This window comes from Pseudoliparis swirei, chromosome 1 (genome assembly GCF_029220125.1).
Source record: "Pseudoliparis swirei isolate HS2019 ecotype Mariana Trench chromosome 1, NWPU_hadal_v1, whole genome shotgun sequence".
Classification (NCBI taxonomy): Eukaryota; Metazoa; Chordata; class Actinopteri; order Perciformes; family Liparidae; genus Pseudoliparis; species Pseudoliparis swirei.
The window spans coordinates 14,647,557-14,675,456 of record NC_079388.1 but is presented as its reverse complement, the minus strand read 5'-3'; the positions used below and the strand labels follow the sequence as shown (position 1 = coordinate 14,675,456).

The window sequence follows — 27,900 nt, the reverse complement described above, 5'->3', positions numbered from 1 at the left end:
TGAGGTCGTCCTGGTTTATTGACACGTTGTTTAGACGGTTTGAGACAAAGAAACTTAAACAGGAGGCAGCAACAGGATGAAAGTTGATTTAAAAATAAACTTCTTGTATAACAACAAAGAAAAGAATCATTTACACTTTAGAGTCCAGGACCTTGAATATTCCTGATCTCCTCCGTCTCCGCTCGGGGGGGCGAGACGACCGCTTCATTGGATGTTCATGTATTTTTTGAGCGGGGTGGGGGGGATGTTTCCAAATTAAAAAGAGCTACTCCACTCAAAACATTATAAATAACCCGATATTCTCTCTTACTGCTAATGTCAGGGATGATAAATCTTAAGAAAGCATATTTTTTGGGGGGGAAAGCGGATGCGTTTGTTTATGGAAAAGGTTGAAAGTCACACAAGTAATGAAACCGGTAAACCGCCCCATCTCCGACAAAATTATACATCTATAAAAAGTGATCAAGTCCTGCATCTGCAGCGAGGAGGTCGGTCCTGTTCTTGGCACGCCGGCGAATAAGAAGCTCAAAGAGGAAGTTCAGCTCAAAGGCCTGTAAGACGGCTGTGAGGGCAGAGAGCTGCAGGCAGGCGGTCCAGAGGGTCGCGTCACTCTGGAGACGGGACGGGTTCTTCCTGGCGCGAGGCCTCGCCGTCTCGGGGCGACTCCCGGGAGGCGCGTTGCACGGCGGCCTGCGATTGGTCGCAGGCGGCGGAGTCCGACTTTCTCCTCTTCCTCGCGTGATGGTGATGCTTTTTGGACTTCAGGTGAGCTGCAAGGACAGAGAGAGAGACAGAGAGAGAGAGAGCGACGAAGACGTGTGTGAGATGCAATGACTGCAATGTGACTCTGCTGTGTGTGTGTGCGTGTGCATGTGTGTGTGTGTGTGAAAGCCATCCGGTTGTTCTGGAAACACACAGCCAGCCTCACGTACAGCTGCTCTTGAGGCAAAGCAGCAGGTTTAACCCTCATTAACATATGAATATATACATTAACATATTAACATATGAACCTATATATATATATATATATATATTTTCACATATGCCCGCTTCAGGCTACGAGTGATAGCGCCGACATGGACGAGTATGGACGACCCTTCACGTGGCGTCCAGCTTTGCTTTGGAGAAGATACAAAATATTTTTCGGCCAGAGGGGAATCTAATTAATTCTGGAAAAATATAATATATATATACTTTGATGGCTAAATACAGGCTGTGGTGAGATGCTGTGTTGTGATTGGACGGCCTCACCTGTCCACTCCAGGTCCCCGATGATCACCTTGTCACACAAGTCACACGAGTGGCGGCTCCGCTTGTTTCTCTGCTGCTCCCCCTCGACTCTGATTGGCTGAAGAGCTGGCTCCTCCCCCTAATCCATGGGGAAATTGTTATTTTTAGTTTTTTGTGTGTTCTTGTGGTGTGAACTAAGTGTATTTGTCAGTTTAATATTAGGCTGTTGCCGTGACAATGGCACAAACTAAACAGAAACCAAATTACAAACACCTCCCTACCTACAGGAGCCCATGAAGGTCAAACGCCTCCCTACCTACCTATATATATATATATATATATATTATTTATATATAAATACATATATATATTATATATATATAAATACATATATATATTATATATATAAATATGATATATATTATATATATATAAAAATAGTATATATATATTATATATAAATATTATATATATAAATAATACATTAATATATATATTATATATAAATATATAAATACATATATATATATTTTGTATATAAATATTATATATATATAAATATTATATATATATAAATAATACATATATAAATAATACATATATATATATATGTATACGTACATACATATATATATATAGGATGAAAGTAATTTGATCTAAAGAAAGAGAGAAAAAGAGAGAGATAGCTAGAGGTAAAGTTATAAAAAAAGGGACAGGTAAGTCAAATTTAAAGTAATCAAGCGTTGTGATGGAGGAAGAAGGGAACAAATGGAGGTAAAGAGGGAGACAAAGAGGTGCGCAAACAGAGAACAGCAACGAAGAAGAAATAAAGGAGTCTGGATCTGTGCGGCCGCACCTTGCTCAGGCTGTCCAGGACCTGCAGTGCAGGGGTCAGCACCGAGTCCTCCCACCGCGACACGTCCGTCACGTCCAGACCGTACACCGCCGGCACGCCGTGCCCCGGCCCTACACACACACACACACACACACACAGGTTAACACACACACACACACAATGTGTTTTTTAAAGTCGTGTTTCAGTGTAAATGAAACGGGGGTTGAGCTCTCCTGAAGGAAGCAGACGAGTATTCGACGCGTCGTAGGAAACATTTCACGGAGAGGAATCAGAGACGTGTCCAGTCGAGGAGCCGCACCCTGAGGCTCCGGCAACCCGCTGACTCACACCGGCTCGATAATGTCTCTCACTCCTTTTCCTCCCCCCCTTCTCTCTTGTGCACCGTCTCTCTCTCTCTCTCGGTCTGGCTTCAGCTTTCACTCACTCTCTCTCTCTCTCTCCCCTCCCACTGCTCCACCCCTGTGTTCCTATCTTGCAGCGGTCAGCAGTCTCCAGGTCAGGCCTCAGCATTAAACAGCAGCACCGGACCCTCCCTCCCTCCATCCATCCATCCCTCTCTCTCTACCTCCCTCCATCCCTCCATCAAGAGCCACTGCCCTGCATTGATTGAAGACACTCGGACGCTCAGATAATTAAAGCGTGCGCAACTCCTGGAGAAAATTGACTTCAAGCCACTGCAAAATCACGCTAAAGTCATTTGAAATAATCTATAAACGACTAAAGAAAACACGATTTAAAGAAGGTTGAAAGCTCGGGCGCCTCCATGAACCCACAACGCGGAAAATACTGAAAGGAAATCTGCATATTTTCATCTGCAGTTGCATCTAAATGTGTAGCGACGGCATCCTGTGAGTGAACCCCATGAACCCGGAAGACTCTTAATCCGCTCCACTCAGACTGAACGAGGGCAGCAGACGGCCAAAAGACTCCGACTGTCTGCCGCGCGCGTGCGTGTGTGTGTGTGTGTGTGTGTGTGTGTGTCTCACGCAGCCGCGCCCCGCTCGCTCTGGCCTCGTGTGTGTCGGCCACGCTGCCGCTCCACCGATGGCTTTAATCTACTTTGTGATGCGTCGCATTCATTTTTTTTTCTTCCCCCCGTTGCTCAACAGAGTTGCTGACAGCGGCAAAAATAAACAGAAACACACACAAAGACGTCTGCTCTGGCGGCGTCGCCGCGCCTCCTGCGCCTCCCGGCCCGTGTGCGTGTGCGTCCCCAGACGGCGTCCGGCCTGTGTGCGTCTACACGGCCGATTTGATTCCTCTGGTTTTCTTCTTCTTCTTCTCTTTTTTTTTTTAAACGCCACCGACTGTTAATCAAAGACTCCGGTTTCCCCTGGTGTGCTTACCGTCTGTCTGTCTGCGTGTGTGTGTGTGTGTGTGTGTCAGGTCTTTTGTGATGGTGGCACAATGGCGGGCAGGTGGCGGCGCCGAGCGTCACCTGGCATACCTATACCAGACGCGGAGCTCTCTCTCCTTGAGGGGCTCTAATAAATACTTCACCTCTCTAGCCTCCCTCCTGTTCTCTCTCTCTCTCCCTCTCTCTCTCTCATTACTTTGTTCTTTTATCTCTTTCAACACCGGCGTCCTCCCACAATTCCCTTGTGCAGTGCCAGCCTCCCACTGGGGCCGAGTGCTAAATAGAAAGAGAGAGAGAGACAGAGAGAGAGGGAGATCTTGTGTGGTGGGTTGCCAGATGCTGGATGGACCCCCCCTCCCACACCATTCTTCTAGTGTGGGGTTCTGGTGAAATGTATGCCTTCTAATCCACTCGGTGGTAAACAGCGGTTTGATAAGAAACTTAAAAAATAGGGGACAAAGAGCAGGGTGGTCCACACACACACACACACACACACACACACACACACACACACACACACACACACACACACACACACACACACACACACACACACACACACACACACACACACACACACACACACACACACACACACACACACACACACACACACACACTGCAAGCGTTGCCTTTCAACACACAAGGGAGATTTCTTTGCCAACAAGAAATAGCATCTCCTGTCGCCCTGCAGCTGCTTGCCAGTGTGTGTGTGTGTGTGTGTGTGGAAACAGTAGTCCACCTGTTGCAACAACAAACCGGTCCAGGAGTCATTTCCTGCGTCATCCCTGTAAACCCCCCCCCCCCCCCCCCCAGCTGTGTTTCTTTGGCCGCCCTCCATTCACTCGAAGGCCTCCTTCCTCATTCTCCTCTTCCTCTTCCTCTTCCACTTTTTTTGTCTCCTCCTCCGCTCCTCTGTTGTTCCCGTTTGACATTTCTGCAGCAGGTCAGGAGCACGTCACGGATATTTTCGGTAGTTTCGGCCAAAATGTACGATTCCTTTCATCCGACAGTTCAAGGAATCCCTGTACTCCCCCCCCCCCCCCCTTCCTCTCCTTCACTCTGGATATATTAGGAAAAATATTATAAAAGGAATTTGTATATTTCAGAACGAGAGTCGAGGTACGCGACAGATAAACTACATCCAAACATGCGTTAGCTAAAGTTTCATCGATGCAGTCTCACTCCTCTCCAAACACGAGCATCCTCACTGCAACCTGGAGACACAGAGATGTTTAATAGGTTTATTTAGCAAAGGCGCACACGCGCGTGTGCGTGTGTGTGTGTGTATTTGGGAAGTAAGTAAGACGGGACGAGTGAGACGGAGAGTTAGTAAACGGATGCTTTGATGTTGTTAAATGAGGCGCGTGAGATCATCGATGTCATCGATCGAAGGTCCGCAAAATTTGGCGATTTGAAGAAAAAATAACTAATTAAATCCCTCGTCCGACTTTTTAATGATCTGAGGAAACCCTGATCCAACATGGAGGTCTCTCTCTCTTTCCTGACCCTTCCCTCTTCAATGCATGGAAACACACCACACACACCCCTCTTAACCCCGTGAGTCATTCTCATCGGCTTCTCCTGCCTCCTTCCAACTGGTGGAGGAGACGGAGAGCTCTTTGTCCCCCCAGGAGGCTGCATTTGTGTGTGTGTGTGTGTGTGTGTACATAGAAGCTTATCGCACTTGCCAGAAAACGAGGGTGTGTAAACTCGCCTCACACCTGTTGCCCCCCCCCCCCCCCTGCAGGCATCAGATCTCTCTCTCTCAAAAGATACCCACACCCCTGTTACTTAACACTCACAAGGCCTCCGTCTAACTTCACCTGCATATCCTGGTTGCAGGCAGTGTGTGTGTGTGTGTGTACTTGTTTTGGGGGGGGGGCGGCACCCTCCCCGTAAAACGTGGCACTCATTAACATGAATATAGCCTCAAATTACCATTCTCCTTATGGGTATTTAAATCTACTAATGAACCAATCCCCTACACACACACACACCATGTTCTGTAAGCGTACAGACCCGGCACACAGATGCACTTTAAAAAATTTAAAAAAGTCAAGACAAATTAAGCTTGATTTAATTTGCACCGGCTGACCTGCTGCTTAAATCCCCCACGGCGACCAAAGTTAAGTCCATCAAGGACCACGCATCCGGCCCGAAAAGTATTTAAGACGCCGAACGCCAAACTGCTCCCTCACCGGCGGAAAAATCTGTGAAGTGGAAAACTGGGATAAACTCGTGAGCCTCCGAGGCACGGGGACTTACGCATGCACGCCGCTCTCGGGGTAATCGCCTCGCTCCTCTACCCGACCGGCTGGCCTGGCTGAGGCCCGCCGTCACGTCCAATTTGTCTTTGCCTTTGACCCACTGGTCTCTGGTGCGCTCGGGCTGGTCCTCGTAGCCCCCGGCGACCCCCCCCCCCTCCCTGCCCGGGTTTGTGTGGTCGGGGGCAAATTCCCAGCAGCTCTGTAATGCTTCAAGAGATTAGCCCGCTCAGCTGAGGCCCGCTGGCATCTGTGTGAGTGTGTGTGTGTGTGTCCGAGTGTGTGTGGGCTCAGACGAAACCGAAAAAAAAAGAGGTCAGCAGTCACAGCGAGGGGAGCGAGGTGAACACAAGACGACGCAGACCGAAAAGGTGGGACGAGCGGTGGTTTAAGAGCAAAACCGTGGGCTCAAGGCTGTCTGACACACACACGCACACACACACCATACACACACACGCATGCATAGATTTGTGAAACACGGCCTGCAGCTGGAGGAACGTCTGTTGGGGGTAAAGCAGCCGAAAAAAACAACTTTATGAAGTAAAAAGCACATTCAACCCAGGTTGACAACACACTATGTTGTTGTTGTTGTTTCCCCCTGACGACCATTTGCATGTTTTCTTTCCAGCTCTACTATCCGGCCAGATCTTTGCAGATAACAGTCGGAAAATGTATATGAAACATAAAAGTGTGTATATATACTGTACATACACTACCGTTCAAAAGTTTGGGATCACTTAGAAATGTCCTTATTTTTCAAAGAAAATCACTGTTTTTTTCAATGAAGATAACATTTAAATCAATCAGAAATACCCTCTCTACATTGTTAATGTGGTAAATGACTATTCTAGGTGGAAACGTCTTGTTTTTAATGAAATATCTCCATTGGTGTATAGAGGCCCATTTCCATCAACGATCACTCCAGTGTTCTAATGGTACATTGTGTTTGCTAATCGCCTTAGAAGACTAATATCTGATTAGAAAACCCTTGAAAACCCTTGTGCAATTATGTTAGCACAGCTGAAAACAGTTATGCTGGAGATATAAGCTATACAACTGGCCTTCCTTTGAGCTAGTTGATTATCTGGAGCATCACATTTGTGGGTTCGAGAAGACTCTCAAAATGGCCAGAAAAAAAGAACTTTCATGTGAAACTCGCCAGTCTATTCTTGTTCTTAGAAATGAAGGCTATTCCATGCGAGAAATTGCAAAGAAACTGAAAATGTCCTACAGCGGTGTGTACTACTCCCTTCAGAGAACAGCACAAACGGGCTCTAACCAGAGCAGAAAGAGAAGTGGGAGGCACCGATGCACAACTCAGCAAGAAGACAAGTACATTAGAGTCTCTAGTTTGAGAAATAGACGCCTCACAGGTCCTCAACTGGCAGCTTCTTTAAATGGTACCCGCAAAACGCCAGTGTCAACATCGACAGTGAAGAGGCGACTCCGGGATGCTGGCCTTCTAGGCAGAGTGGCAAAGAAAAAGCCATATCTGAGACTGGCCAATAATAAGAAAAGATTGGTATGGGCAAAAGAACACAGGCATTGGACAGAGGAAGATTGGAAAAAGGTGTTATGGACAGATGAATCCAAGTTTGAGGTGTTTGGATCACACAGAAGAACATTTGTGAGACGCAGAACAGGTGAAAAGATGCTGGAAGAGTGCCTGACACCATCTGTCAAGCAGGGTGGAGGTAATGTGATGGTCTGGGGCTGCTTTGGTGCTGGTAAAGTGGGAGATTTGTACCAGGTAAAAGGGATTTTAAATAAGGAAGGCTATCACTCCATTTTGCAACGCCATGCCATACCCTGTGGGCAGTGCTTGATTGGAGCCAATTTCCTCCTCCAACAGGACAATGACCCAAAGCACACCTCCACATTGTGCAAGAACTATTGAGGGAAGAAGCAGGCAGCTGGTATGCTGTCTGTAATGGAGTGGCCAGCACAGTCACCAGATCTCAACCCCATTGAGCTGTTGTGGGAGCAGCTTGACCGTATGGTCCGCAAGAAGTGCCCATCAAGCCAATCCAACTTGTGGAGGTGCTTCAGGAAGCGTGGGGTGACATTTCAACAGATTACCTCAACAAATTAACAGCTAGAATGCCAAAGGTCTGCAATGCTGTAATTGCTGCAAAAGGAGCATTCTTTGACGAAAGCAAAGTTTGAAGAAAAAAATTAATACTTCAAATACAAATCATTATTTCTAACCTTGTCAATGTCTTGACTATATTTTCTATACATTTTGCAACTCATTTGATAAATAAAAGTGTGAGTTTTCATGGAAAACACGAAATTGTCTGGGTGATCCCAAACTTTTGAACGGTAGTGTATATATATACACACACATCTATATATATATGTATATACATATATATACTGTACATATATACACATCTATACATATATATACTGTACATACATATATATACACATCTATATATACAGGACTGTCTCAGAAAATTAGAATATTGTGATAAAGTTCTTTATTTTCTGTAATGCAATTAAAAAAACAAAAATGTCATGCATTCTGGATTCATTACAAATCAACTGAAATATTGCAAGCCTTTTATTCTTTTAATATTGCTGATTATGGCTTACAGCTTAAGAAAACTCTAAAATCCTATCTCATAAAATTTTAATATTTCCTCAGACCAAGTAAAAAAAAGATTTATAACAGCTGAGTGTTTGTCAAGGCTCAGGAAACCCTTGCAGGTGTTTCGAGTTAATTAGACAATTCAAGTGATTTGTTTAATACCCTACTAGTATACTTTTTCATGATATTCTAATATTTAGAGATAGGATATTTGAGTTTTCTTAAGCTGTAAACCATAATCAGCAATAAATCAGAATAAAAGGCTTGCAATATTTCAGTTGATTTGTAATGAATCCAGAATGCATGACATTTTTGTTTATTTAATTGCATTACAGAAAATAAAGAACTTCATCACAATATTCTAATTTTCTGAGACAGTCCTGTATATACACACACATATATATATACATATATATATGTACGTATATATACATATACATATATGTACGTATATAGATACATATATATATACATATACACATATACGTATATAGATACATATATATGTATCTATATATGTATATTATTTCTGAGGAAGTCGAGCCGTGCTAGATGTTCACGTTATTATTCCTGCAGCGATGTGAAGTATGAAAGTGGACGCACGCCGTTTCATTCAAAGATGAATCCTGAGGGACGAGAGCGAGGAGAAGAGGAATAAACACACGTTGAAGCCAAAGTGGTGCGATTTGTATCTACCGATTAAAAAGAGACGAGAAACAAAAAAATACACTTTTGTAATATTTTTCGTCAACATTTGTTTTTTAATCATGGAGTGTGATGAGTAGTGAAATTGAGAGTAAGCTCCAATCCTGCTGTGCACACAGACACATGAACACACACACACACACACACACACATGAGAGGCTTAGCGTGCTGCTAATGAAGTGCATGAATCTCATCTTGTTAAAGAGAGTGCTGATTGCGAAGGAACTGGGGGCACACACACACACACACACACACACACACACACTCTCTCACACACACACATGGTGAAGGGTACTCACGTTTAAGGAAGCGGTTACGGACCCATTTATTCTGTTTGCGGGCGTAGCGTCTCGTGGCGATCTTCAAGGCTTCGACACCTGGAGAGAGTTTAAAGGAGGCGGGAGAAACGTCACGGAGTGGATTCTTCTGGTTGAACCAGTCAACCAACCGGTGACCCCGAATCCAACCACTAACCAACCGGTGACCCTGAATCCATCTCGTCAACCAACCGGTGACCCTGAATCCAACCACTAACCAACCGGTGACCCTGAATCCATCTCGTCAACCAACCGGTGACTCTGAATCCAACCACTAACCAACCGGTGACCCCGAATCCAACCACTAACCAACCGGTGACCCTGAATCCATCTCGTCAACCAACCGGTGACCCCGAATCCAACCACTAACCAACCGGTGACCCTGAATCCATCTCGTCAACCAACCGGTGACTCTGAATCCAACCAGTCAACCAACCGGTGACCCTGAATCCATCTTTGTGACTGAGTGTTTCTCTGACCTTTGTCTCGCAGCGCGTCTTTCTCCTGCTGCGTGATGCCTTCAGGAGCGGTCAGGTAATTGTGAAACTCCTTGAAGCCGATGGACTGGAAAATCCCATGTTGGTAGTTCTGACTGGAGAGGAGAGGAGGAGAGGAGATGATGAGAGGAGAGGAGAGATAAGATGAGGAGATGAGAGAAGAGGAGAGGAGATGAGAGAAGAAGAGGAGAGAAGAGGGGATGAGAGGAGAAGATGAGAGAAGAGGAGAGAGGATAGGAGAGAAGATGAGAGAAGAGGAGAGGAGAAGATGAGAGAAGAGAGGAGAGATAAGATGAGAAGATGAGAGAAGAAGATGAGAGAAGAGGAGAGAAGAGGGGATGAGAGGAGAGGAGAAGATGAGAGAAGAGGAGAGAGGATAGGATGAGAGAAGAGGAGAGAAGAGAGAGAGAGAGAGAGAGGAGAGAGGAGAGGAGAGATGAGAGAGGATGAGAGGAGAGAGGATGAGAGAAGAGGAGAGAGGATGAGAGAAGAGGAGAGGAGAGGGGATGAGAGGAGAAGAGGAGAGAAGAGGAGAGAGGAGAGAGGAGAGAGAGAGGAGAGGAGAGAGGATGAGAGAAGAGGAGAAGAGAAGAGGAGAGAGGATGAGAGGAGAGAAGATGAGAGAAGAGGAGAGAGGATGAGAGGAGAGGAGAGAGGATGAGAGAAGAGGAGAAGATGAGAGAAGAGGAGAAGATGAGAGAAGAGGAGAGGAGAGTCAACTTCATCAATCAATAAAAAATGTAGTTTTTATCCATTAGTTTCCGTCTCTAACGTGACATTTCCAGACGCACATTGTGGTGACTCACTTCTCCTCCTCCTCTCACCGTCACCGTCACCCTCATTTCGGCGTTGCCGCCTGGTTCTTTTTGGACATTTAAATCCCAGTAATTGCTCCACAATTGGTGCGCCTGTTCATTTCAAGGCCCTGAACCTTTTCTGATGGCGAAGAGAGTCGATGTTTTTCCCCCCGCCACTAAAACATAATGCGTCCTTCTATAATTTTGTTCCAGTTTAAAGAGGCACCCGCGTCAGCGTTTATTTCTGTAGACGCTGGAGGTCGTGATGACAGTGTGTGTGTGTGTGTGTGTTTGTGTGGGGGGGGGGGGGTCCAGGTGAGCGGAACAACGGTGGTCGACATTTTTTTAATGTATATGAAACTCACTCTATGAAAATCACACTTTTCATTTCTCGTGCACTCTTCATAAGATCCATAACTTCACTGGTAGCAGCCGGCGTCAATACGCTCACTGCCCCATGAACTAAGAGAGTAACTATACCGCAGCTCCTCAGCCTGAGGCCTCTGTTTGATAAAGTCTGAATCTGATATTTCTTTTCCTTATGATTTCCAAATTGATTTATGAATGGAGCTCACATATCAGGGGAATGAAACAGATGCAGTTTGATTATAGCCGGAGCCCATTACCCACTCATATCCCCGTGTGCATCCCTAATAAATATTAAAAGTGCTAATAATTGCAATGATTTTATGATCTGCACAGTTAATGATCTTTGTTTTTTCTCATTGACGTAATGATGCACGGTTTGGCAGATGCCGAATATTCAAAAAGTCCTCACACTGGAAATCTGTAAACTTTTCTTTGGACCGACTCGCATATTTACTTTTTTTTTATTAATCAAATTCGGTCTCCGTTTCAGATTCTCGGAAATATTTTTTTTTTAAACACTCGCAACAGAAACTAGAGGAGGAAATAACAAAAATAAATCTGGCTAGACGGGCAGAGACAGAAATTTGAGAATAGCAACGGAGCACAGGAAACGTGGAGTCAATGGAGGGAGAAAATAGAGAGGCGGAGGAAAGGGAGGGAGAGATTTGACCTTGATGTCTGGCCGCAGCAGCCAGCTGCAGATGGAGAAGGAGACAAGAGGGTGAAGAAGGAGAGAGAGAGAGAGAGAGAGAGAGAGAGAGAGAGAGAGAGAACCAAATGAGGGAGGGGGGTTGGCAAAGTGCTCGGATGATCGGATTGCTGAGCGGGCAATAGTGGGCAGAGATGGAGGAAGACAGAGGGGAGGAGGAGGAGTGCAAAAGGTGGGATGGGGTGATGAAAGAAAGGAGGCACGAAAGAAGAGAATTGGCAGCTTCCTTGGCTCCGTTCCATCAATGCATCAACCCCCCCCCCCTCCTCCAGCCACACCCCATCACACAATATCAATATCTGCTGCCAGCACCGACGCACACAGCGGCGTTCAATATCCGGCCGTCGGTGAAGCCCACGTACACGTTCACACGCGGTTCCTGTTGCGTACAGAATCATTCTTATTGAAACGGAGGGGGGGGGGGGGGCTAAACCAATCAGAAGCTAAAGTCACGCATCGTTGCGGTAACCTCCACGCGTCACCACCCCCCCCCTCGAGAGTGCGGGAAACTAGCGGTCCGTGAAGGAGAACGCCAGGGACAACTTGGGGACCAAATATAATACGGTATATTAACGTTATCTTCCAGGAGCGTCTCGATCGGACCGCCGCGGCGCCACTCGGTGATCGGCGGGCGGACGCCAGACTCCCCCCGTTGGAGCTCATCTCTGCAATTATTAATAAATCTCTGGACATCCTGAAGAAATATCAGTCCGATCCACCCCGGCTGAACCCAAACTCGCGCCAGTGCGGTCTGAGTCTAGAAATGGGCCTGCGGGGCCTCCGGGAGGCGGCGGCCAACAGAGCAGAGTGACCTGTCGAGGAGAAATGAGTAACGGGTCGCTCCTCTTCCCTCCCGTCGCTGAGCGTCTGCGGCGTTCATTACGGGATCGTGAACTTGTTTCTGCGGCGGCGTCCTCTTCGCGCTCGGTAACCGTGACGACAGAGCGGATGCTTTTCTTTCTGAGAACCATCATTGACGGCGAGAATTTCCCCAAAAGATAATTGAAACAAAAAATGTAAAAAATGGTCATCCTTTTGCTTTGTTATAGTCATCTGTAGGGGCTTTTTACATAAAAAAATTATAATTTGAATAAATGAATTAGGAAATAAATTACATCAAATAATTTGCTTCCAATAAATGATTATTTTTTATTGGAAGCAAAAAAATGAGAAGTTAAACACGTCATAATTATCTCTCTAATTACTGTATATGTATTTATTAAAGTTTCTTTTTTTCAAGATAGCATTTGAACTCATCATGATAACGTTGGATTTCCCCGAGACTGATCATCTCATTTAAAGTCAATACAGCCTCCGACACGCGTTGTGAACGGACTCGACGAGGTGATGAATAACAACATCACAAATGTCCGATCAAGTTAATTGTTATTCCGGCGACATCGTGTGTCACAACGTTTAGAGAGCACTGAAACACAGCGGGGGACGCTCGGCTGACCCTCTGCACCTTTTTTCTTCTTCTACTCTCGTTCCTCGTGGTGGGACCGGGGGCTCGACACATTACGCCACCTAGCTACTTTTAGAAGTTAGATTCTGTGCGTTTGATATTTAAAATCGGGAACCTTTCCACTTGACGTGGTCGTGCTCGTCACCTGTCGTCCCGGAGCTTCTGCTCGTTGTGGCGGACGTGGAAGTCTCTGAGCTCCTCTACGAGTCCGGCGGACAGCATGTCGTCTACGCGAGCGTCCAACCGCTTGTCTAGAGCTGCGGGGGGGACGGGAGAAATTAAACACCGGCCGTCCATGAGACGTTAAATCACGCAGCGCCGAAAGCTCCCGTAGCAACGGGGCCCGGTAACGGGAACACACCCGCCATGTCGGCGTGCAGCCAGAAGATGCAGGGGTCTGGGTATCTCAGCGGGCCCCCCAGCCCATCGGCCCCCTCCTGGCCCCGCTGCTCCTCCAGCCAGCGGGTGTGGGAGACGCCCGTCTCCTCGTGGATTTGAAGACTCCTGTGGACAACAATCAAACACACAAACAAGCAGGGGCTTGTTGTGGTGAAAACGACAAAAAAAACGAATTCCTGTGATCCCCGTGAGTCCACGTCCCGGCCCGTGTGCGTCGGGCCTCGGCGGGGGAACCGAGAGGAGTTTAACATCCACTCATCCATTAAATCCAGAGTAAATGAAAAGTCTGGGTTGACGTCTCAATGATTAACACGGCGGCGGAAACAAATTCAAAAGATGAGACGAGGGGGAGGGAGGGAGGGATGGGGGGGGGAGACAGAAAACCAACTGGCAGTATAAATCACACGGCTGACTTTGGACTCGTTGGGATTCACATCCAGACCCGTCGGCCTCGGTGACGGAGAAGAGATGATCCCTGTGGCCTCGAGAGGAGCGGGGTAACCTAACCTGCTCAGCAGACTGCGCTGGCTGCTACTCGTCAAGCGTGTGTGTGTGTGTGTGTGTGTGTTGTGTGTGTATACACAGGCACTCGACATGTCAGTGTGGAGGCCATACAGTGTGACTGTCAGCCTGAGACACAGCCCCTCGAATAAAACACGAGATAACTCGACAATATCTTGAGCTACACGTACATATATATATATATATGTGTATATATATATATACACACACATATATATACATACACATATATATATATATACACATATATATATGTATATATATACATATATACATACACATATATATATATATACATACACATATATATATATACATACACATATACATACACATATATATACACATATACAGGACTGTCTCAGAAAATTAGAATATTGTGATGAAGTTCTTTATTTTCTGTAATGCAATTAAAAAACAAAAATGTCATGCATTCTGGATTCATTACAAATCAACTGAAATATTGCAAGCCTTTTATTCTTTTAATATTGCTGATTATGGCTTACAGCTTAAGAAAACTCAAATATCCTATCTCTAAATATTAGAATATCATGAAAAAGTATACTAGTAGGGTATTAAACAAATCACTTGAATTGTCTAATTAACTCGAAACACCTGCAAGGGTTTCCTGAGCCTTGACAAACACTCAGCTGTTATAAATCTTTTTTTTTACTTGGTCTGAGGAAATATTAAAATTTTATGAGATAGGATTTTAGAGTTTTCTTAAGCTGTAAGCCATAATCAGCAATATTAAAGGAATAAAAGGCTTGCAATATTTCAGTTGATTTGTAATGAATCCAGAATGCATGACATTTTTGTTTTTTTAATTGCATTACAGAAAATAAAGAACTTTATCACAATATTCTAATTTTCTGAGACAGTCCTGTATATATATACATACACAAATATATATATACATACACATATTATATACCCAAGCTTGTGGTGTCTTAGTACAGAAGTTAGTTTACCCGCTGTATCACCTGGCTATTTTGCGTTTGTCATTGGGGTGCAACATGGCCGCCATTCCGGGGTCGACCTCCGCCAGTCGTTTATGTAACTCGGCTCCTCCCAGTTTCTCCAGCGCCAACTTCCTGTTTGGAGCCTCGTCTCCTCCGTCCGCCGGCGCCTCGATCTCCTGCTGCAGCGAAACACATTATGTTTAAATGACAACATTGAAATCCTCCTCTTGGGCCCTCATGATCAAACAGAATGAGTTCCAGCAGCTCTTATAAATAGTTTGTAACGAGGGTTACAATCGGTTTTTTTTGGCTGCTCATTGTTAATCAGGACCCTTAACTTGTACTCTCACATCCTTAAAGGGCCAGTGTGTAGCACATAGAGGGGATCTATTGGCCTCTATTGCTAGTATCGTTTCCTTAAATTTGAGCTTTTTATATCTTCCTAGTGAGCAGGTCATGTCGACCGCCATGTCTACAGTAACCCAGAAGGGACAAATCAACCAAACCGCTAGATGCCACCAAATCCTAAATCAACGCTGGCCCTTTAAGACAATTCAAAACGTCCCGTTAGAGCAGTGCTTTTGGTCGGCCCTTTAAAAAAGTGATGAAGTAGGACTTAGAAGTTCAATTAATTTAAACACCTTATTAAAAATACGTTATCACAAAGTGAAAAGTAGGAAATGAAAACAAAAGGAGATAAACGGAGCCAGAGGGAGCAGAGAAGACGAGTTGGACTCACCGCTGTATTCAGCAGGACTTTCCACAGCAGAGACTCGATGTAATAGTTTGTTCCTCCGACAACGACCGGCAGCTTGTTTCTGCCGTGCATGTCGTTGATGTTGGAGGGCGTCAAGGAGGAAACTGATCCACACATTTAATCTACATCATCACTGTTGCATCTGTGTTTTGCATAATTGCGCCACATTTAAATAACACTTTACATTCACGGCGTTAATGCAACTCCAGGCGGTTTAGATTCCTTCTCATTGTGAGAGCCTGACGGACAAATTTTAGTCAATTGCATACGACGACTCCGCCTATAAATTGATTCCCAATCCCCCCCCCCATCAACTCCTGAATAGGTTAAACTACCCTAAATTTCACCCAAAAAAAGCAACTTTAGTATCACTTAACTATTCCACAAAAAAATATATATATACAGGACTGTCTCAGAAAATTAGAATATTGTGATGAAGTTCTTTATTTTCTGTAATGCAATTAAAAAAACAAAAATGTCATGCATTCTGGATTCATTACAAATCAACTGAAATATTGCAAGCCTTTCATTCTGATTTATTGCTGATTATGGTTTACAGCTTAAGAAAACTCAAATATCCTATCTCTAAATATTAGAATATCATGAAAAAGTATACTAGTAGGGTATTAAACAAATCACTTGAATTGTCTAATTAACTCGAAACACCTACAAGGGTTTCCTGAGCCTTGACAAACACTCAGCTGTTATAAATCTTTTTTTTTACTTGGTCTGAGGAAATATTAAAATTTTATGAGATAGGATTTTAGAGTTTTCTTAAGCTGTAAGCCATAATCAGCAATATTAAAAGAATAAAAGGCTTGCAATATTTCAGTTGATTTGTAATGAATCCAGAATGCATGACATTTGTTTTTTTAATTGCATTACAGAAAATAAAGAACTTTATCACAATATTCTAATTTTCTGAGACAGTCCTGTATATATTTATGTATTGATTAAAACTGCAAAGCCTGCAAATTGTATTTAAATGCACATTGTATTTAAAATAACGGGCTAAAAATCAATAATTAAAAAAGAACCAAAACAATTAGAGGAAGTCAGGCTCACATTGAAGAATAAAAGTCATGAAACAATGTATTAAAGAAACAAAACTTTGGGATACGATGTGGCGTCATGACCTTTGAACGTTTAGATTTCTATTAAATTAGATATTCCTTTATTGGTCCCACAGTAGGAAAATTGCAGGTGTTATTAGTGCTATAAAATAAATCTCTTTTAAGATTTCAACCCCTGAACATTTTATCCACTCATAAATATATATATAAACAAAATTAATAAATGTAAATATAAATATATATATATACATATACACAGTAAATATATATATATATATATTTATTAAAACTGCAGAGCCGGGGTGCTAAATACATTGTATATTAAATCCCTGTCTAAAAATCACCAATAAATCACTAAATAAAGTCTTGAAAAAATGTAATAAAACATTAATGCAACGGTAAGACACGACCAAAGGGATTCCGATGATACGATAATTATTGATTACGGGCTGACCGTCTCACGACCCCTCTGACCCACCCTGTGACCACCAGGTTGAGAATCACCGTCTTATAATAAAAAATAAATATATTTGAGTTTTGAACCGTTCGTCAGACAAAAAACAATTTATAGATGTGAACATGAGCGCCTGGAAGGTTCTGGTGTTCATTTTTCAAAATAAACTGAATAAATTACTAATTGATGATTTAAATAATAAATGACACAAACTCCACACCCCCTAACAGTTTGGTTCGCCTCCCAAATAAACTCAAATCTATCAATAGTAGAATTTCAGAAAGACCCTCCCGCTCTCAGACAGCCGGCCCGCCACACCCTACTTCCCTCACTCTCCTCCTTTTCTGTCGCATCTGCTCTCCTCTTGCACCTTTCCTTTCTGCGTCCTCCTCCCTCGCCCACCTTCCCTAACTCAGGAGATAATCAAATAACCTCTCGAACAAGGTAAAGGCTCATCGGCCATCATCACTCGCCTCCTCTCTCTCTTTTTTACACACACACACACAGCAGAATGAGCTGCATCACTGAGCAGAAGATGAGGGGGGAGAGAGAGAGAGAGAGCGAGGATTGCTGACAAGCCGTGAGGAAAATTCGAGGGAGGGAAAACAGAAAGAGGCTGAGAGCAATAAAAGGAGGAAGAGAAGCGGGGGTGAGAGAGTTTATGTGAACGGCATGTTGAGTGATGGCTGATGATGCGCCATTAGGTCCTGCGTCTTTGAACTTCTCAAGCTTGTCAGTCTTCTCCAACTAGTACACACACACACACACACACACACACACACACACACACACACACACACACACACACACACACACACACACACACACACACACACACACACACACACACACACACACACACACACACACACACACACACACACACACACACACACGTCTCCGTTTCCTGCTCTACAGTTTAAAACCCTCCGCCTCTTCCTACTGATCTCTTTCCATCTCTCTCATCTCTCTTCCCACCAGCGAGCTCGCGATGCTCTGAGCCTATTCCTGGAGCTCCCGCAGCCCCGTGTGAGAAGTGTGTGTGTGTGTGTGTGTGTGTGTGTGTGTGTGTGTGTGTGTGCCGCCTTCCACGATCTATTAATACCGTCTCTAGTTATCGCCTCTCCTCTACACATCTGTGTGACTGCCGGTGTCTGCGGGAGGGTGTGACTGCCCAAAGTGTGTGTGTGTGTGTGTGTGTGTGTGTGTGTGTGTGAGAGTATGTGTGTTTCTCTATAAATACCGTCTCTTGTGATCTCTCCATCGCTCTTCTCATTTTCAGAGCAACATCTGCAGCGAGACACGCCGACAAAACGAGGACCTGGCAGATCGTCTCATTTTCTCACACACACACACACACCTGGGAGGGGGCGATGCGACAGCGGCGGAGAGGTGTTACGGGAAATATTGCCCCTCTGCTTTCACACGTTTTCCAGGAAGGAAAAAGAAGGAAAAAAAAGAAAGGATATGAGAGCCAGGGCTTTGTTCCTGAAGTCCACCACCGTGTAGCCGCTGGCCAGCGGGTCCACGAAGCCGATCATGTGATGTCTGCACTGGGCGCGCTCCTCCGCCGTCACCTTGTTGGTGATGATGTCGAGGCCCTGGTACACCTGAGAATGAAAAACACATACATTTATGAGCGGTCACATTACAGACGCGTCTACGTTTAATACTCAACGGCAACGCACTCCGACACGTTGTTCGTCACGGAGAGCGTGAATCACCGGAACACAAAGAGCATCCATAAAACAAATCGGGCAGGAGATTGAAATCTGTGTGTGTCTGTGTGTGTGTGTGTGTGTGTGTATTTATCAATGTCAGCATCTGGCTGTTATGGAGGAAGAAATGAGGAGCGCCGTTTGTCGTCAATGTGAAACGACTCTGACCGACACGCCTCCTCTGTCCATTTTTATCATCATTTAGAAGGAGGAGGAGGGGGGGGGGCTCCCACGTGGAATTTGACAGCCGGGTGTCGTATACTGTAGTCCGCCAAAATATTCACACACACACTGACACACACAGTGAGTCAGATGTGGAAAGTTTTGAAAGCGTGTCTCCAGATGCAGAGGACTTTCTAACTCGTCTTTTTGGGGTATTGCTTTTACAGTGCAACGCAATATTGGGGCCGTTGTAGGTCAAGAAAATAATAAACACAAAGCCGGGGGGGAGAAGAAAAAAATGTAATTGGAGATTATGAAGTGTTTAAAACTGTGTTCACACGTTTGAAAAGAAAAGTTACAGGGAAATATAAAAGTGTGTCAATCCATCGCACTCACAAAGTAGAGGGCAAAATGATCAACGTCTCTAATGACCCCGTCCTCAGCACGGCATCTGTGTGTAGTCTATTGCCAACCGTGTGTGTGTGTGCGTGTGAATGAGCCAAGAAAACTTTACGAGTCGAAAAACTTCAAACAATTTTCCCAGCAGGGTGAATGAACCCTGAAAAAAAAAAAATGAGCATATTGAAGCGGCCTATTGTTCAGTAATCCAGAGTCGGAAAATACAGCCTTTGATTATAAGCAGTAATACTTTTTTCTTGAAAGAATGAAGTCATTCTTGACTACAACTCATGATTTCCGTTCCCGAAAAAGTTCTCCCACAGCGACCGGGACGATGGGAGGCAGGAAGACCTCTGGGGCGGGAACACGCTCGGAAACACTACCGCCTTTGTCCACCGGGGCCGCCAAAAACAAACGCATAAAAACGGCTTTCCCCCCCCAAAACTTTACATTTGAGTTAGTTTTAAATCAACTCGTGACACTACATCAGCTCATTACTTATAATTAATATAACCTGTCGGCTAAAGTTGCAATTTTTTGCGGCAGAATCGAAAGAATTGAAAGTTATTGTCCGTCTTAAAAAAAAAAGACGAAGAATTTAAGAGGTCATTTAGCTTTATCTTTTGTGTTATTAACAGTTTTTCATTCGGGCCTCACAGACATGAAGTGAAATGTCTTTTCAAAACACATTTGAGTGTCATTTTTTCCCCCGTCAGTTATGAGAGAAAAAAGCAACGAAACTTCATTGTCGGCAAGTTGAAGCAAAAGCGTACGACTGGCGTACGCTTCGCTTCATTGGAGCGCGGGAAACAAATTAAAGTGAGTGTCGCCCACGGCGTGAACGCAGCATCGGGAGGACGGTGTGTGAGCGCGAGGAAGACGGTCGGACGGATATCGTCTTCGTTTTTGTTTTGTTTTTTTTAGCTACGGGAGTATTATGTTCCGCGGAGGCTCATCGGAGCGTCTTCCCGTCGCCTCGCTCTCGTAGTTCAAAGAAACTAAATTACAGACCGCTTGACCCCACGAGCAACGATACAGCGGCTGATCGATACAGCGGTAGCACGCTATTGATCACATCCTTGGTGCAGGTGTGTGTGTGTGTGTGTGTACTTCACCAGCGTAGCGGGGCAGAATAACCCAGCCGGATAAATTATTCACGACGTCTCTGCACGACACCTCCTCCCCCTCCCCCTCCGTCAGCCATGGGATGGGATGCATGGATGGACAGATGAAGGAGATGAAATGAAGGCTTGGAAGAGACTCTTATTATTTTTTTAAAGCACCGGAGAGGACGAGAGAGAGGAGAGCGCCGCGTGCTTATGAAAGAGGACAGGACGCTCCCTGACAGATTCGCGCACACATCATCGACGACCGACCCGCTCCTCTTCCTCGCTCCTCTTCCTCGCTCGCGCAGACTGTACGGGCGAGAGAAACGGAGTGACGGGTCGCTGGAGGACGGAGAGGAGAAGACAGATGGAGACGCTCGGGGACGGAGGTTGGGATCCGATTGGTGTGCGTGTGCACGTAGAAAGACAAATGCTTTCCTTCTGAAAAAAAGATTTTTTAAAACACACACACACACACACACACAGAGAGCGCCGCTGCTTCAACTTCATTCATAAAACAAGGAGCTCTCGTATTGATCGCGTTTCTTCATTTGATAACGTCGAAAGTTAAAGTTTTGCTCTCGGCTTTTCTCGATTTATCTTTAAAGGCGACGAGAGACAAAGAGAGAGAGAGAGAGAGAGAGAGAGAGAGAGAGCGAGACAAAGAGAGAGCGGTAGAAAGTAAAGTAGTTTCTTTTTATTGTTTTTACGGCGGTTATAAATAAATCAAACACTCAACAGATCATTTACTGCCGAGTCGTTTTCAGTCTTATGTGCCGCAGTAAAATTTTAGTTCCTTGGAAAGTAAAAATTACCCAAGAACTTTTTTTGGGTTGTAAAACGGCCGTTTGCTCTTTCACTCTCCTCCTTTCTCCTCAGTTTAATTTTTTGCTGTAACGAGGACAAGGGGAGAGAGAGAGAGAGAGAGAGAGAGAGCAGAGGAAGACCATGGAGAGTAAAAATCTGGATTAATTTTTTTAAAGAGCCACTTGAGTAGAAGATTTGAGGAGAACATATGATTTGGAGGAGGGAGCTGCAAATGAGGAAGAGGAGGAGGACTGGGGGTGGAAATGAGCTACAGGTTGCCGTGATGTTGAAGCTCAGACATGCAAGGAATCAAAGCTTACAACAACAACAACAACAACAACAAATCTAAAAGGACTAAACTAGAAAATGCACTTCATTTCTAGGCGCTCGGATATTCTACCTGTGTGTGTGTGGGGAGGGGGAGTTTATACATGTTCTAATCTTATGGTGTTTATGTCATTTCATGCTCAATGAAAGTTTCTCGAGGAAGTGTTCGGAGAGTTTTTCTAAAAAGTTGCTGAGGAAATGAAGCGCTGTTCTAAATCGCCCACGTCATCACGGCCACAGACTTCAATGGAGACCTTCTCCTTCCCGTCTCGCTTTTAAAACGGACGTGAATGGATGTGACTGTGTGTCTCTGTGTGTGTGTGTGTGTGTGTGTGCGTGTGTGTCTCTGTGTGTGTCTCTGTGTGTGTGTGTGCGTGTGTGTGTGCGACAATGAGCTCAGTGTTCCAGCTCTGCGGAGCCGGCCTGCCTGGCCAACCTTACGCCCTGCACGAGACAGCTGTTCCTCTGCCACATAAATAAGGAAGGAAGAGGGAGCGGGGGGAGGGAGGAGGAGGGGAATGAAAGAACGAGGGCAAGAGAGACGGAGAGGGGTGAGGATATATATAAATAAAAGAGGGAGAGAAAAGAGACGGAGAGAGCAAAAAGTCACGGAGACATGGAATAATATTCAGAGATTTTAAAAAGGGGGGGATGAAGCGGTTCTTTCAGAGGTTTCCTCCAGTGTTTCATGGTTGAAACGGACCGGAGACGTGTGACTCAAGGTGACCACAACGCGCCATGAAAAAGATCTGAAACGTTACGCTCCTCATCTGTCATTACTTCGGGGTCCAGATGTCGAGGACTGAACCGATTGAGTGTCGGCGAGATGACCACATGCAGTTCTCTCCTCCGCTGCCTGTTCATCTTCTCGCTCTCAGCCGAGAATATTAAAACCAGAAACCTCGTATCTGGCCGTTAGCTATGAAGCTACCTCGAGCGGACGGTTAGCTTAGCTTAGCACAAAGACTGGAAACAGAAGATGGGAGGCGTTGTGACAAAAATCAGAAGAGCTGGCCCACCTTAAAAAAAAACGGTAATTCCACCTTAAAAAGGTCAGTCCACCTTAAGCGAGTGAGTCCGGATCCAAGTTGTCCCCAACTTCGGGGCGAACACCCTCTAATTAGTAATCCTTGTGTTTACCAAATAGAGCTTGAACGCACCATAATGTAAACGAATGCAAACCTCTGTTACCGTGAGTCGTCGGTGTCGTTATCTAGCCAACCGGGACGGTTCACCGTGGAGCGTTAGCGGGGGGAGTGTATAACCGCGTGTGTTTAACCGCGTGAGTTTAACCGCGTGTGTTTAACCGCGTGAGTTTAACCGCGTGTGTTTAACCGCGTGTGTTTAACCGCGTTTGTTTAACCGCGTTTGTTTAACCGCGTTTGTTTAACCGCGTGAGTTTAACCGCGTGAGTTTAACCGCGTGAGTTTAACCGCGTTTGTTTAACCGCGGCAGCGTGAGGCGTTTACAGGCATCGGGTCGACTGGAATTCTTTTTTAAAATATATATTTTAAAAGAAATAGTAGCTGAAAGAAGAAAAAAAAGAATTCCCAAAATGTTGAAAGGTTTGTAAAAACACTTCTGCAGAGTGGTGTGTAGTCAGGTGACTGGGGTCCAGATTATCCCCCCCCCCCCAAACTCTGTATCTGTCCCCTTCCCTCTGAATCAATTACCCAGGCGGCGGAATACCTCTCCGCCTATTTTATCTCTTCTTCTTTCACCCCTTCCATCCTTTCCCCTCACGGCACCATCCTTCAACAACGTATCCCTCCATCTTCCTCTCCTCTCTCGGTGGGGAACGGCCCAGTAATGCCAGACTAATAAATCATTCATGGCGTTGTTCTCCTCTCCCCCCACCCCCCACTCCTCCTCCTCTTCATCCTCCATCCTCCTCTACCTCGCTGCTTTACTGCATCACCACACCCGCAGACTGCACATTTACAGACACACACACACACACACAACTAAAGAGTTAATCAGCCCTCGTTTTTTCACGTGGGCTTAGATTATAAAAATAAATAAAAAAGATGCATCATAAATCGGATGTGGCAGGCGACATCGCCCGAGTTACAATACAAACATATACGTCAAAGCCCAGACAGGTCATAGCAACACCAGACAGAGAGAGAGACGGAGAGAGAGAGAGAGAGGAGATGGAGGATGATGATTGCGAGCGAGATATAACACATAGCGGCACAGACTTTGAGAGTGGGATGTGTTTAATACGCAGATAAGCAGTTGGCGTTGGTGCATAACAACCTCTGGACAATAATAAGCGCAACCTTTGAAAGAATAACCCCCCCCCCCCCCGCAGCGGTCAAATCCTCCGGCTATACACCAAATTTCAAAATGTACGACTCGAAAGGCAAATCGGCCCCTTTGTGTTTTTACAAGACGTCCTCCTTCACTTTCTTTACGGGACTGTTGAGGGTCAAGACACGTGACGGGTTTCCTGGCGCTCGGGGGCCAATTCCTCTCACACCCGCCACAAAACAACAAGCCCCCCAGATTGTCTGCCTTTGTTGCCATGTTTGACGTTTTTTTCCTTATAAATAGCTTATTTAAGCACGTTGTAAATACTAAATAAACATACGCATTAGGTCTCGCTCAAATGAGGAAATACTCGTAGTTATTTCATATATACTTTAAATTCGTGGCACATGTCACATTGTGATGTATCAAGATATAAAATGACCTTTATGGCGATAGAACATTTTGTCCAGATCGCCCGGCTCTTCTAAACACGCTCACATTGACCGTGTTTACATGCATTCGAATAACTGGCTTAGTCGGACTGAAATCGAATTATCCGTTTCATGTAAACATGTTCGACTATGTGCGGTCCGACTACGATCCGATTAACACCCTGGATAACTCGATCCGATCCGGTTGATAATTCGACTATCGCGGCATGTAACGGTGAATTGGATTAGGAACTGGACTTTGCGTCTTTGCGCATGCTTGAGATCCCGCCGCCCTCCTCCCCCCTCCCTCCCATGTCGTGACCCGGAAGTCGAAAGAGACGAAAGAGACGATAATGTCACTATTAACATCATGCAAGAATAGTAGAGGGATGTAGCTTCGCCTTGCTCTCTGTTCGCCATCTTTCTCGAAATGTTGATGTTGTTGTTGTTGGTTGGTAGTGGTGAAGAGGTCAAGCGGAAATGGCTGTATCACCACGAGTTGTAATGAAAACAGCGCCACCTATCGTATCGGATATGACATGCTTTCAAAGGCCAATGATTCGAATTACTCACTGCCATGTATATTGGGATAACAGCAGATCCCCCAAAAGATAGCATAGTCCGACTAAAGCAAGATTCGAATTATACCATCATGTAAACGCACTGAATGTGTCCCATAATTCTAACTCGGAGAGGAGTGAGAGAAAACGGTTTCTTTTTACTGGAAGCGTCTAAAAGGGAAGCCCCCCCCCCGCCTCTGCCCACCCCCCGCTGGTACCTGAACCCCCAATTTGGGAACCATGGGTTTTACACTACTTGGCAGTGCCTCATTCACTGACAGCACAGCCGAGTGTGTGTGTGTGTGTGTGTGTGTCATAGATAGCATGTTCATTTGAATGAGTGAACAATATCCCCCTGCAGGTCCAATGAACTGTGGGTTGAGGGCATGGTCCGGGGGGCGAGGGGGGGGCAGGGAGGGAGGGGGGGGGGGTCGGGAGGTTGATAACACAATAGCAGTGTTGGGGAGTGTGGGAACCGATTCTCCCCGGGACAATAGGCCACTTCCCAGTGGTCACAACGTGCCCATTCACTATCAGCTGCAGGGCCGGCGCAGCGCGGCGCTGAATGTGCGGCGGCTCAGCACAATGCTGCCTTCTCCCAAACAAGACCAGACTGTTTCCTATCCCAGAGACAACACAGGCCCGCTCTAGCCTACACACAGCCACATTCCCACATAGGCAGTCTCTTTCCATGTCTCTCTCTCTCTCGCTGTCACACACACCAACGGGAGGGCGGCAACAAGGCCAGGGATTGTGGAGATAGGCCGGAGCTGCCGTGCCGTAACTAGGCCACCGCTCCCCTCCACCGGGGATGCTGCCGGTCGTTGAGATATTCTGGGCTGAAATGCTATTAGCGTAACCCAGTTTACGCTAAACCAGTCGACTGCTGGAAGAGGAGGCGCCCCCCCACCACCACCCACCCCACGGATCCTCAGGGACACACACACACACACACACACACACACACACACACACACACACACACACACACACACACACACACACACACACACACACACACACACACGAGGAGCAAGGTGACGAAAAGACGACTCGGTGCGATGAATTCGGCAGTCAAGAAGAATCAGTGCTGGCCGATTTGGATGTGTGTGTGTGTGTGTGTGTGTGTGTGTGTGTGTCCACTCTGGTGTGACCCAGACTCAAACCTGTGTCCAGCCTGTTCTTTTGTGTGCGTGCCCTGTGGTTGCTGTGGCAACAGAGCCCGAGAACCAAAAGAGAGGGCTGGGTTAAAAGGAAGGAGCGGAACAAGCCTGAGTTTTTTTTCTCTCATTTATTATGTCACTTTGTTGACACACAGACACACACACACACATCCTTGGGATTTCAATAAAAGGTACCTATTGCCATCCATCTCCGAGATCGCACTGCTCATCATGTAAACCTTTAACTACTTCCTGTTGATTATGTGTCTTGTTTTATTGCAAAATAGATTAGCAATAAAAGACAGAACGAATCAATAACTTTGCGACAACATGTCAACGTTATGATCCATACCGTCTCTTCACTGATACGTTGCTTTAATTAGCTCAGGGCCAAGATGCTTTATTACAGGATGGGAAATAATGACTGTTACATAACACTTAGAGTATTATAATGATTACTGGAACAATTATTTGCAACGTGCTTTTTATTTGAAAGTTGACGAAAAAGAAACGTTTACACCTTCTGGTAAATATCTATTTGTCTCAGCGGCAACTGAATTCCACGTTGCTGATATCTGCATATAGATATACGGTAATACATAGGTAAATATACTATTTATTGCAATGTATTTCCTCATTTTATTAATGATCAATACACTTTGTAGTCACCACCAATGGCTTATAAAGTAGAGTGCATTTTATTCCTATTTTTTAAGCATTATATTGAAGTTAAATATCTATACTATCCATCCCTGTGGACATTTCAGTTTTAAGTATATTATATAATCAGTTTCTTATTATTAGAGATCAGCTTCAGCATTGCGCTGGACTATCTCGCACAGCAAAGACAGACTTGCATGTATTTAGGAGGTTATCCGAGAAGCGTCTCGTGCTCCTGGTCGAGGAACGGTCGCATTTTAAAGTGTTAGCCACTTAGCTAAATTAGCTAAATGCAAACCCCTCGTGCAGAAAGAGTCATCCGACGGTCTGCTCGCTTTGTATGCGAGTCTGCGTTCGTTCAGCGGAGCAGCAGGTGACTTTATTCCGCTTTACTCGACTTATTTTACTGTCTTACAGAGCATTATGTCTGCCATATCAAGGACTCTTTCCCCCCTTTCCTCCTCTCCTCCTGTCTTCCTACCTGCATGGAGTCGGCGCCGACTATCTCTCCCTGAAGTCGCTTCCCGATCTCGATCGCCAGCTTGGACTTCCCGGTGCCGGTGGCCCCCAGAACCACCACCAAAGCCGGGACCGTCGCTCGCTTAACGACGCGCCGCAAGCTGCCAACGGACGCCGCCATGTTGCAGCTTCCCTCCGCTCAGCACCGGCGCGGACAGCTGACGGAAGCGCGCATGCGCAGTACGAGCGGGGAGGCGAGAGGTGGGTTTCCGTTACTAGGCAACAGGCAGCTTTGCAACGTTAACTGAACAGGATCAATACCGGTCGATGAAGTGCCGGATGTGACTTATTCCTTATTTGCTGCAGTTGTGTTATTAACGCATTATTAAAATTACATATAAATGGACGATTGCTGAATCGATCTGTTTCTATGGAAACTGCCGAGCAAGATGATGGTTGCCATGGCAAAGATGCCAGGACCAGTGTTACCTTGGAGACTGCTCAGAACAAACGGCGCACGAGGAGA

General features: G+C 45.4%; 1 protein-coding gene across 1 annotated transcript; it reads right to left on the bottom strand.

Annotated features, from left to right (window-relative positions):
- trit1 (tRNA isopentenyltransferase 1) lies at positions 1–27,609 on the bottom strand. The gene is given in 11 exon segments (XM_056416531.1): positions 1–770; positions 1,252–1,369; positions 2,087–2,196; positions 9,308–9,385; positions 9,805–9,917; positions 13,308–13,419; positions 13,524–13,666; positions 15,067–15,224; positions 15,785–15,883; positions 18,799–18,939; positions 27,397–27,609. Coding segments are annotated over 11 exon segments (1,449 nt in total). The 3' UTR covers positions 1–606.
- Between the last annotated feature and the right edge of the window lie 291 nt (positions 27,610–27,900).